The following is a 12,193-nucleotide window of genomic DNA, read 5'->3' on the forward strand; positions in this document are numbered from 1 at the left end:
CTTCTTCTCTTTCTCTCTCTCTGTAACCCTGCCTTTCAAATAAAATAAATAAAAATCTTTAATAATAATAAAAGTACATACTCTTGGAGAGAGACTCAAACAGTCCAGGAACAGCAACTGGAATCTACAAAATCACAAGCACCCCTTTCTGTATTCCCACACCTTACAGACTACAGATGGTAGCCAACTTGTGATGGTTCAACTTAATTTTTTGACTTCATAATGATGTGAAAGTGATATGAATTCAGTAGAATCCATACTTCAAATTTGTCTTCCTTAGGCCAGTAATACAGTATACTCTCTCACAATGTTGGATGGCAGCTCCCAATCACCCACAAGACATTCAACACTTGTATTATAAAAACGGGCTATGTTAGGAAATTTTGCCCAAATATAGGCTAATGTAAGTGCTCTGACTACATTGAAGTTAGGTTAGGCTAAACTACAGTGTTCAGCGGGTTTGGTGTATTAAGAGCACTTTCAACACAGGATATCATCACCTGGTGGTGAGTTTACGGGGACAGACCCCATCATAAGTCAAGGAGCATCTCTAGAAGCGTTGTGCATTCAAGACGAGGTTGTATGAGCTTTATTCACGAACAGACAGGAGCAGCACTGGGCGGACCCAGCAGGAGTAGGCTGACCTGGCAGGGCAAAAGTATAGGATGCAGCAAGTTGGAAGAAGGAACAAGCAACTGGAGAGAAAAGTTAAGGGTTCAGGCTTGCATTGTTCATTGCTCAGTAACAGCCAAGAGGGCAGCAAAGAAGGGCTCTAGCTGACCCTGGGTAGGGATGGGAAGTCAGGAAAGATGGGATTTCCCGATGGAGAGGAAAATTTTAGTGGGGAAATCCCAGCAGCCTGGGAGGGTGAAGCCATGGCTGTGGGAGAAGAGGGCCCCTAATGTATTCCTCTTTACCCTTGAAGAAGTGGAAAATTAGTCTCCCAATGGTTCTGCCACATGGCTTTCCAACACCCAGGAGCATTCGCCTGTTTCCGAGTGGGACTTGTTTATCTCCATTCTGGGGTCTGAACGTTCAAAACAGACTTCCAAACAAAGGGTCCCTGGGCTCTGTGGTTTTCAGTTCAATGCTCTGGCAAGGATGGGGCCAAAATGCTGCCCTCCTGATGACTTTCACAGCCAAGTCCACAGAGACTCCCACCCCCAGCTTCCTCCTGCGTCTTTCCCCAGCTGCCTTCGATTGTTGTGGACATCCTCACGGGGATAGTTTTTCCAGACTCCCTTAACCCTTTTCTTCCTATCCTTATAATCATGCAAGGGAAATAAGATTAGTTCCCTCCAAAAGAAACTATTTGGGTCTTTCAAAGTGGGCCAAGTCTCAGTGATACTGTCTAAGAACAAAATTAATCAATATTCAATTGGATGTATTATTAAAAATAACTCTAGACTAGAAGAACTTGTCATTTAAACTCCCTATAGCTGGAATATTCTGCGACGTGTTTTCATGACTGCCTCTCTGTGGAAAAGTCCAACAGATCAACACCCAATACAAAATTGTGAGTGAATGGATTAATAAATTAATGTCATGTTTTTATTTGACTGTGTTCTATAACCTGAAATTTTCTTTTAACTAAATATATCCCTGGAACAATCCTGTTTTATATATCTAATGTACCTGAGTTTTCTCTCAGAAAAGTATCTTTTTTGTGATCAACAGACTCTAGTAATCTGCAACTGAAGAGCTAAATAAGGAATCTCAATCCAAAATTGTAAGGACTCTGCAAAGAGATCTTTGGAATTTAAACATTTATCAACCACTTGCATTTTCAAGCTGTCTAAGGTTTCTGCCCTTTTCAATGGAAATATGTTGACTGTGAATCACCTGGGATATTTGCTGGAAATACCGAGTGAGGGAATCTGGTACCTGGGGATCTGCATCATGCAGGAATCCTGGGTGCTTGTTATATGCACAAAACATTGAAACTCTCTGGCAGAGGTTAGGGCTACTTTTACTCCATGTCATTTGAAAGAAATCCTAACACGCAATCAAAATGCGTTTCCAATCCACTGATTCTTCGAATTACCTAAAGATTCTTTCATCACTATCATATCTTGGGATCAGAGCCACATCAATTTTTTCCACCCTGTGCAAGGTAGAAACATTGGATTTATCTAAAAGGTCCTATTTCCCCCATTTTAAAGGGTGGCTACCAAACCTTACCCTGACATGACAGACTCTAGTACCCCAAGTCACTCTCACAGAGAACCATGCTAGAAGTGAGGAGCTCTGGTCCAGCTCTGACAAGACGCTGTGAGCTTGGGAAGCTATCTCAGATGCTCTGGCCCACTGTCTCCTTGTCTGGAAGCCAGCGGTTTGAGTGCTCACATCTTTTTTATTCTACACATGTTCTATCTAACTGCAGTCACTCTATAGACAGGATTTACTATCCTCTCAGTCTTGGCTCAACACTCTGAAGTCATGCATCAGTGATCATGAACTAGGTTCAGAAGGTCGCTCCACCCTACAGAATCAACCATGACCCAAATATCTGGAATGCAAATATCTGTACTGTACACCTATAAGAATTAATTATCTCCCTCCTCCAAAAAAAAAAAAAAAAGATTTAGCTGTTGGGGTCAGTGCTGTGGCGTAGCAGGTAAAGCCACCGCCTGCAGTGCCAGCATCCTATATGGGCACTGGTTCGAGTTCCAGCTGCTCCACTTCCAATCCAGCTCTCTGCTATGGCCTGGGAAAAAGTGGAAGATGGTCCAAGTCCTCAGGCCCCTGCACCCACATGGGAAACCCGGAAGAAGCTCCTGGCTCCTGCCTTTGGATCAGTGTAGCTCTGACCATTGCAGCCAACTGGGGAGTGCCTCTCCTCTCTCTGTGTAACTGGCTTTCAAATAAATAAATAAGTCTTTAAAAAAAAAAGGAATTAGCTTTTCATATGAACATCTAGGGTAAAATTGTGAGATTGAGTCCAGAGGCCAGACACCTACTGCTCTCATACAATACAGGGAAGAATTTCAGGCTGGGGGTGCCGAGACATTCTACTCTTGGTGTTGTGCGATATTAGATTTGAAAAAGACCTGGGTCATTCTGTCAATAAATATTTACTGATAACTACTGTGTTCCAAGCACTGTTCCAAATATTGGGAGCTGGGCTGGAGTGGGAGTGAGGTAAACCCTACTGTAAGGCCCATTCTTTCTTGGAGCTGACATTGTACAGGGGGAGATAGGTAATAAACACGTGCATCCGAGGCAAGGGACATAGAGAGTAAGTGATGCAAGTGGAGACTGAAGTCAGGGGGTGACAGGAATCCCCACTATCTCATTGGCTTATCCAGCTGGGCACAGAGAGAGCAGAGACCTGCTCCAGACCAGGGCTAGGGTGGGAACTATCTTCCTGCAAAGTTCCAATGATAACTTTCTTTTCCTATCATGGTCCAGCCCTTTGACCCAGTACGGAGGACAGGAATACAAGTGCGCAAGAACCTCCTTGGGGCCCAGGATCCGTGGCTCTCAGCCATCCCCGTCACCTCCCAGGACCCAGCTAGGCAGAAGCTCGGCGGGGCGGGGCCTCGGACACGCGCTGGCGCGTCCAGCAGGTGGCAGCAGCAAGCGGCCGCGCCCCCCGTGCTGCCAACCCGCGAGCCCGCATCATGGATGGCGAGCTCTCCTATTGCGCTTTGCTCGCCCTGGAATTCGAGACCCCAGACCAGGACCAGGATTCATGAGCCGGTCGCAGGGGCCGGGGCAGGGGCCTCGGGCTCCCGACGCTGGCCGAGAGGTGGGTCCCTGGGCGGGTCGCGGCTGCTGGAGGCCGGGCGGGGACGCGCTGCCCCCGCCCTGCCTCCCGTGGTCCACACCCCCTTTGGGCTCCTGAGCCTCTGGGCTGGAATAGTCCCGGCTGCGCGAGAGCAAGCGCTGCCAGCCCGGCTTCTGCCCGGGATTCGGATCCCAGGAGCAGGGGTCCGGGGCGCCGGTGTCCTCCCCGCCGCCGCCGCCTCCTCCCTTTCGCGCTCACCTGCGCCTATTAGTCCACTCGCCTTCAAGGCCAGTGGCTCCAGCCCAGACGGACAGGGGACAGCAGAGGGAAAGCGCACCTGAGGATAGAAGCGGGCGCTGCACTGCCTTTTCACCCCCCAGGTGATGAGTGAGGTTCGAAGAACGCAAGATTTGAAAAGCGACCGTGGTGAATGAAAGACCCCGGGCACAGGCACCACCATGAACACGAGCAGTAAGTGGATCCTCCTCTCCTTTGCCATGGGAACAGGGTGGGGGCGGGTGGTGCAGGAGCCTGCGCCGCCGGGGCTGCCTGGAAGGAGGCAGGAAGCTTGGCATCTGCGTGGACACCTGACCCCCCAGACTCTTGCGGCTTTCTCTGCGCCTTGGCAGACACAGAGCTGTTGTGTCTAGCTTTTCATGATAATTTTGCTAATATTTTATCCGAGGCGCCAGTTGCCTGTACTGGGGAGGTTACGTGTCTCCTTCTAGCAGCGTCTGGAAAGGCCTAGGAAGCTGTAGTGTGACCATTGTCTGCCTACGGGGGCTCTGAGGAGTCCTTTTTGCACACATCTGGAAGCCCATGGAGGGCCCTACTTGTCCCGAAGCTGCAAAGAGCAGGAAGCTGGTCCGTGGGTGGTGGGTGGGCTGTGGGCGTGAGCAGGCAGTGGGATAGGAAAGAGCAATTTGATCAACAAATCCCCACGAAGCCACCTTCAGGTCTGGAATTGTGAAAGATCCAGCTCCTGTGGCCCTCAGCCCGATGGGCTAGGTTCATCTCTCTGCGTCCCTGCAGGCTCCTGGCAGCTCCGAGGTGGGGAGAAAAGGGGAGTCTTTTGGGCACAGCTCTGACATGCCAGCAGTAGCTGCTTTGCAGGGCCAGGCCCAGACATTTTGCTGCTGGGCTGGGCCTCAGCTACAGAGAAATGCAGTCAGCAACACAAGGAGGCAGAGTCTGTCTCTCTTCAGTATAGTCCCTTTGGCCATGGGCACCAGCTGGGGTGCTGTGGCCTGGGAGAGCACATCTGGGTCCAAGTCTCCCTCTCCTGCTCTGTTGCCAGCTTAGCTTGTGCAGGTCATCCCAGCATCAGGTGGGGGTTGCTGAACCCCTACACACACTCTTCCCTGGGTCTATGACTCGGTTAACACTCCCCCTCTCTGCATTTCACATTGCTCATCTCTAAGACCAAAAGGGTTGAATTAGAGACTTTTCTCATCTAAAAGCTGCAAGTTTTTTTTCTTTTTCTAAAACAGATCTGAGCAGCAAGGCCAGAAAAATCAGTGCCTTATTGAGGCTGTGTCCAGCCAAAACCCACTGTTTCCTCACCCTCCCTCCATTGCAAGGTCGTTGGCATAGAGAAGAGGAAAACAAAGCAAAAGCCACTGAGATGGAAATGAAATATATTTATTTACTATGTATTTGTATGAGTCATCTCCTTGTCTTCCTTTGTGTATTACATATCTATGCTAAGCAAGCGAGTGTGGTTGGCCTCTCTGTCTGCCTCTTGCAGCCAAAGAATTTTGCCTCTTGATTTTGACAGAACAGTGTTTTGGCTTCATACCAGGCTCAGGTCGACCCCATCACCTAATGGGCCACATGTTTGCATCTGCATGCTTTCAGACAAGTCAAGGTGGAGATTACCTGTCACTTCTCCTACTTCTAGGAAAAAAATGTGTTTATGGGAGCTCTTGCCCACTAAATGACAGCAGAGAAATATGGCTCATCTATTTTTCAAGGAACTGAGAAAACCAACAAGCAGCTGACTCTGCCCTTTACTCTCCCTGGAATCCTAAGGAACTCTAGTCCTCTTTTCAGCACTGAGTATGCCTGAAAGAAGGAAATAGAAACCCACCCTCCCACCTTTCATTTAAGAAATAATGACTGATAGAATACCACGGAAGAAAAAGATGGATACAAATTCCACTCTAGCCTCCTATATGTTTGTGAAGTGGGAACAGTGTGTTTATTTTGCAGAGGTAGAAGGAAATAAAGAGAGTAGATGGCTAGGGCAGCCACAGGAACCCAGTTCTCAGTAAGGGGAAGCGCTTCTCTAAATGAGTTCCCCAGGACACAGGAGGGGAGATGCACGTTCAGGCCTCACCATTACAACCAACTCAGAGCGTCTACAAGTAGAGAGTAGAATCAGACCTCATGGGGTGAAGGGGTAACAGGGCCATAAGGGCATTGGCGGGAGGTCCTGGGTGACTTATTCTAAGCAGAATGTTCCCCTTTGAGATGTGAGATTCTTAGCTTAACCCTCATGTCTCAGTTTTGCTTTCACTTCTGCTTACGGAGTCCCCGCTGTCCTGCTGGCTCAGAGCTAAGCACTTTCCCTGCTGTACCACACCTCACTCTCCTGTCTAAGCTGTGAGATGGGTATTATTCCTTCATTCTGCTAGGTTGGACTTTGTTGCCAGTGTTTAGAAATTTTAAGTCATGCAGGTAATTGTTTGATTTAAAAAGGTACCTGGAGTGCAACATACTTGACAGTGAATAAAATGCCTAATCAGTGGTTCAAATGTCAACACTGAAGTGGGGGCAAAGTACAAGCTTATTAATGAATTCCTAATACTTTTCATTTGGAGAAGAGTAGCCTGAGGATTTATCTTTGATAGCAGTGAGATGGTAGCTGTGTGGTCTTCAGCAGGATTGTCCCATCTGCAAAAAATGGGGATGGAATGACACCAAAAGGTAAGGTTTTATGTAAAATACAGCTAGTAGTCCCTTAGCTATGGACATAGCTGGTATCACATCAGTGATGGGGGTGGCCAGGTTCTCACTGTCTCATGGTGGTAGCCACTGTCATGGTTGACTTTAAGATATTAGCAAGGAGGTCACTGGCTCTCTTAGATGTCACACCTTCATTGTGAATTGAGATGCATACTTGATGTTTGAGATGCTTACCTGATTAAAGTGGATTATGAGGAAATGCTTTGTAAACAAATGAAATTGCTTTTCCAAACAAGACACCCATTTCTCAGATGACAGAAACAGAAGCTTGCTCAGTCAGTGACTCCTCATATGAATTTTAGTTTCATCAGAATCTTGTCTTCTGAAGTCTAGCTGACCATTAGCATCCCAAGAAACCAGCACTCTAGAGAGCATGCATAATTTGGAATATGGGGGGCGGGGCAGTGCTGGGGAGTGGCCAGACCTGAGTAGAATGCAGAGTGTGAGTGAGGAGGTTCCCTGAGGAGAGAACAGGATGCCAAAGATATGGGGAGGACACCCAGGGCTTGGGAAAGCCTGGGCTCATTCCCAGTGGCTCCAACCTTGGCTGAAGGACTTCGGAGGAAAGAAAGGGAAACAGATTGCTCTCTCCCACCTTGGCTTCTGTTGGGGTGCCGCCACCAACCAGCCTTTCCTCCCTTGCCCACTCCCAGCCTAATTCCAAAGATCTGCCTTTTGTCCTGACCTACTGAGGCAGCCCCTGCCTGGCTTCCTGTCATCCACTTCAGCCCTCTCTTGTCATTCCCACACATCTACCCTCTGCCTGATACTCTGTAGGGTTCCATGTGGCCTGGACCTTGCCTTCTTACCATCTTTACCTCATCTGTTTTGCACCATTCTCTGTATCCTCATAACATCTGCCTCCTCCCATTCCTGCCAAGGACTTGCTCCTGCCATCCTGTCCTGCATTGTTCCTTCTCCCTGAAGTGCCCTCTCCCAACCAGCACCAGTCCCTCTGCCCACCCATGTGCTCATCCAGATCCTGCTCACCCTTAGAGCTGCAGAAGTCCTCCCCAGCCACCCAACCAAGCTAACATCCCCCTAAGGTATGCTTCCAGGGCACCTTAGCCCTGTCCCTTCAGAGCCTCGTCTCTCATTACATGTGCATCTGTGCGGTCACTGTGTTGAAGGCCCTCTCCCACCTGACGGCAAGCACCCTGCGAGCTGTGGCAGGCATCCCCTAACAGTGACATGTCCTGAGATGTTTCCTCTGCTTTGTGCACTGGCTGTTTTTCTGTACCCACAGAGTGGGGAAGGAGTAGAATCCAGACTGCTTGCTCTCACAGTCTGGGGTGTGGAGCACCACCCATCTAATACTCTTCGAGTACATTAAATCTTTAATTGTTCCCTATCAGTGTCTCCAATTACCATGCTGGCACTAGGAGTTCAAAAGCCAAAGGAAATTGAGCTGACCCCACTGTGCCAGGGGTTCTGAGCACCAGGATCAATTCTGTATGCCATAAAATGCCATGTTCCTCACTTGGATCAGAATCTCTCAGTGCTTCAGAAAACTCAGAGTTTCCTGTTGTTGCACAATCCTATGTCAGCTCGTCCTCCAAGTTAGGTGAACATCATGTACACCATGAACAATGGTACCATTTACCATCCTCCCTCATTTAGTAGACTTCCTCCTGCCCTCTGGCCCTTGGTTGCTCTTTAGCAAGGATTGGCATGTTAACAGCTGCTTTTTGGGAGCAGATTTTGTTTTGTTGAAGACAGTATTCAGGGTCATATAAGTCCACAAAGGTATCACTTGATAAGCAGACACCACACTGAAACAGGAAGAATCTGAGCTTTGGGGTAGTGATTCCTGAGTTCAAGTTCAAGATCTATCATGCCCCATCTCTGTGATCTTGAACAGAAAAGAGCTCATCACTGCGAATGAATTTTATCATGTGTAAAAAGTGAGTAGCAAAATGCCAATGTGTAGAGTTCTTCTGAGGACTGAATAAAGCAACATGAGAAACTGGTTGTTGGGTCTCAGTGAATGCAGTTTAGTCTGAAGTTGAGTTAGCCATTAAGTAAAACAAAGCTCTGGAATGATGGCGTCATGAAAAGGCAAATTTCTGATGGAAAATTAGCCTGTTTTTCTGATATTACAGCCATTTCTGGGTTTTGTGCACAGAAAAGCCACAGCTTTGGGAAGCTTTCAGGAAGATTATTATCCAAATATTATATGGCAGAGGTTGACAAGAAGGATGTTAGGATCCTAAGTGAGAGACAGTAACCCAAGTTCAGAAAAGGTGTGAGGACAAGGATTTTGGTGATGGTAATAAGACTAGAAATTAGGAGGAAGATCTTCTTGAAAATAAAGATTCAATGGCTTATCACCTGATTGTGTTATATGGTGAAGGAAAAGAGAAGTATTCTATCAGTTAGGGGCCTGGCAGGGAACAGATGGGTAATTTAAGTCTGTGAGAAGGACTTGGAAGAACTAAGAGAAGCAAGGGTGACACAATACCAGGAGACTAGTGCCAGTGGCCCATGGCCCATTCCCACAATTGCCCCCAACCTGAAGGAGTGAAATGAGACCAGAGACCCAACTGGGTATACAGCTGCCTGACACGAGTGTGGCTCCCAGCCCTGAGGAGGCAGCCAGTCCAGTTCCCAAGAAGAAAATACCCTGACTCTTCTCTCTTTCCTCCCTAGATACTCCCCACTGACCAAATCCAATCCCAAGCCAGAGGGTGAAGGAGGCAGCTAAAAGACCGGTAACAGGCAACCTCTCAAGGCTCATTATAGGGTCAGTGGAGGGAGCAGAATGGACCTGGAGAGGCAAGGGTGTCCCAAATGGAAGTCACCCATCACCAGGAGTCAGCTGACTTTCCTCCATTGTTGCCATTGCCTAGATCAGGAACTCTAAGAACCCTTCAGGAAAAGATACATGACAAACACAAACACAGTAGGACGCCTTCTCAAGAAACTCCCACTTTGCAAAACAGACCAAATAGAGATGATTGTATGCGTCACAAGGATAGAGACTTTCTAAAAACAGTTCTTCCCAAATGAGTGAAGCAGCTGTTGAGAAACGACTGCTTGAGGCTAAGGAAAGGGTAAGGGAGAAGGGGTGGTGTTAGAGAAATCATATAAAGAATAATTCAAAAATCATCCAAAAGGAGTGTAACACATTTCTGAAAATCACAACGTGATTTTGAGAGCACTTGGAATGCATAAAGGAAGTGATATCAATTGTGAACTCCAACTTTCCTAGCTGGCAAAAGCTTTCTCTTGCTGAGATAGCATCTGCTGTGGTGAATGGTCAACAATTGGCTCTCACCCAGCATTAGCCACATACTATTGTCACAGAGCAGAAAACAACCAGAAGTGAGGAAGCACCTTCCACATTTGGGTATTTTGCTGGTTAAATTGTCATCCTGCCATTCTTAAAGGTGCATACTCAGAGCTCAACTGCTGGGTTCACATTCCACTCCTGCCCTTTACTTGCTGTGTGTCCTTGAGCAAGTTGCTTCCCTTCTCTGTGCCTCAGTTCCTCATCTTTAATGATAGTCACAGGAGGATAATCATACACTTTTCCTACAGAATTGTTACAAAAATATATTAGTAGTTGTGAATTGCTTGAAACAGTGCCCGTTACATAGTCAGTATTTGGAAATGAATACAAGTAGTGTACTAGAGTACATCAAAACGTTCATGAAAAAATGAAATTTAAAAAAAGTTTATATTGGTGCAAAAAATTGAAATCCCTGTACAGTTTTTTCCATAACATACATTTTCCATGAACATCTTGGAGGCTTCCCATATATTAATTTGCTAGGGTCACCATAACAACATACTACAAACTGACTGCCATTAATAGCAGAAATGTACCGTTTGGTAGTCCTAGAGGCTAAAAATGGAAGTGTCCATTTCCTTGCAGGCTGTGAGGACAGCTTCAGTCCCAGGCCTCCTCCCAGGCATGCAGATGTCCAGTGTCTCCCACGCCTCTTCAAATTTTCCCTAAGTGTTCCTGTGTCCAGACCTCCCCTTTTGATAAGGATGCCAAGCTGTACGAGATTAGGGCCCACCCTGATGACCTCACTTTAACTTGATTGTCTCTATAAAGACTTGATCTCCAAATAAGGTCACAATCTGAGGCACTGAGTGTTAGGACTTCAGCATCAGAATTAGGTGATGAATACCATTTAGTCCCTAACAGTATCTCTTCCTTGAGGTGACAGCTCCCCTGTGGCTTGGTTTTCTCTAAAATCAGCCACTTCTAGTGGCTAGTATAGCACGCTGACAATTGATTATTAAATATGGGTGTCACAAAAGTTATCTATGTAGCCTTGATGCTTTCACCCTTATTTTACCATGCCTGACCAGCAGAGGTAGACTTTCTTTCTGGAACCTGATGGGAAGTGTTCACAGGTAGGAGATCCCCACCTGGGAGGTCCACTGTTAACTTAGTACATCCACATCGGGTCTGTTTCTGAGAACATACTTTCAACCCAGCCCCATTTGGCACAATATACATAACTGTAGAGTTTCAATAGTGTAAGGTAATTTACAGGCCTGGTGTTGGCTTTCAGTCCACCTAGTTCCTGGGAATGTCCAACATGGAGACTAAGAATTGTATTGTTCATTTGTTCACTCAACAAATATTTACTGAATTCCAGCTCTGCACCAGGCATGATGCTGGAGCCATAGCAGGAAATCCGACAGACATAGTCCTTACCTTTCCACCATGAAGGTCATATGCCCCTAAATGTGCCCCCTGGTGGCAAGCCAATGGGTCATGTCCTATTTGCCATACACTGGATATTTAATGAATTTGGATCATTTGCCAATTATTGGGAAACTGAGATTTCTGGCTTCTCTTAAAAAGAAAACAAAACTGGAAGATCTTGAAATCCTGACCCTGTTTCTTAGGTGACAACAGTCAGTAGGATTGCCAGCTCTGGATAGGGCGTATACTCATACTGACAGTCTTCCGATTGCCACAGTTGTCACTACTTCCTATTAACTTAGACAAGAAAGCATAATATTTTTATGTTATTATGTTACCTTGCCCCCTGAAGTCATTTGGATTTTTAAACCCCAGTCCAGGTGATCCATATAACTTCAGATCTCAAGAAATGCATCTTCACAGAGATGAGGAAACTGCAGCATATCCATTAATGAGTATGGGAGAAGTTCTGTCTGGAGCTAGCAGTTGATCAAGACTGCCATTCTATCAATGTCCTCTTGAAGTGAGCAAAACTCCGTTGTGGGTCCTTATTTTCCCAGCTGACCCATTCTCAGAAGGGTGACATCATATCCTACAGATACAGCCCTGCCCAGCTCCTGGAGGTCAGCTTTGTTCCCAAGGAACCTGATAGCAGATAGTGGGGCACAGAGCAAAGGAGGGCAATTCTGGATGACTGGTCCCAGCCCTGAGTGCCTCCTCCAGCCAAAAGAAGGCATCCTGGGAGGCTAAACTGTTCCAGAGATTGCACATTTAGGACATGTCTCATTCAGTTGAGGACATCTTGTGAACAGCATGAACCCTGTTATCGG

General features: G+C 46.9%; 1 protein-coding gene across 25 annotated transcripts in view; it reads left to right on the plus strand.

Annotated features, from left to right (window-relative positions):
- The first annotated feature begins 3,412 nt into the window (after nt 1–3,412).
- Nucleotides 3,413–12,193, plus strand: part of ABLIM3 (actin binding LIM protein family member 3) — a 123,027-nt gene continuing 114,246 nt past the window's right edge. For 20 of the 25 annotated variants that reach the window (XM_070076295.2, XM_089336046.1, XM_089336051.1 and 17 more), the window contains exons 1-2: nt 3,413–3,751; nt 4,111–4,201. In XM_070076295.2, coding sequence (XP_069932396.1) covers nt 4,189–4,201 — 13 coding nt within the window. In that variant the 5' untranslated portion in view covers nt 3,413–3,751; nt 4,111–4,188. The other 5 variants (XM_070076285.2, XM_089336050.1, XM_089336060.1 and 2 more) reach the window with 1 other exon arrangement.

This window comes from Oryctolagus cuniculus, chromosome 6 (genome assembly GCF_051225735.1).
Source record: "Oryctolagus cuniculus isolate XC-2025 breed Fujian yellow rabbit chromosome 6, ASM5122573v1, whole genome shotgun sequence".
In the NCBI taxonomy this organism is placed as follows: Eukaryota; Metazoa; Chordata; class Mammalia; order Lagomorpha; family Leporidae; genus Oryctolagus; species Oryctolagus cuniculus.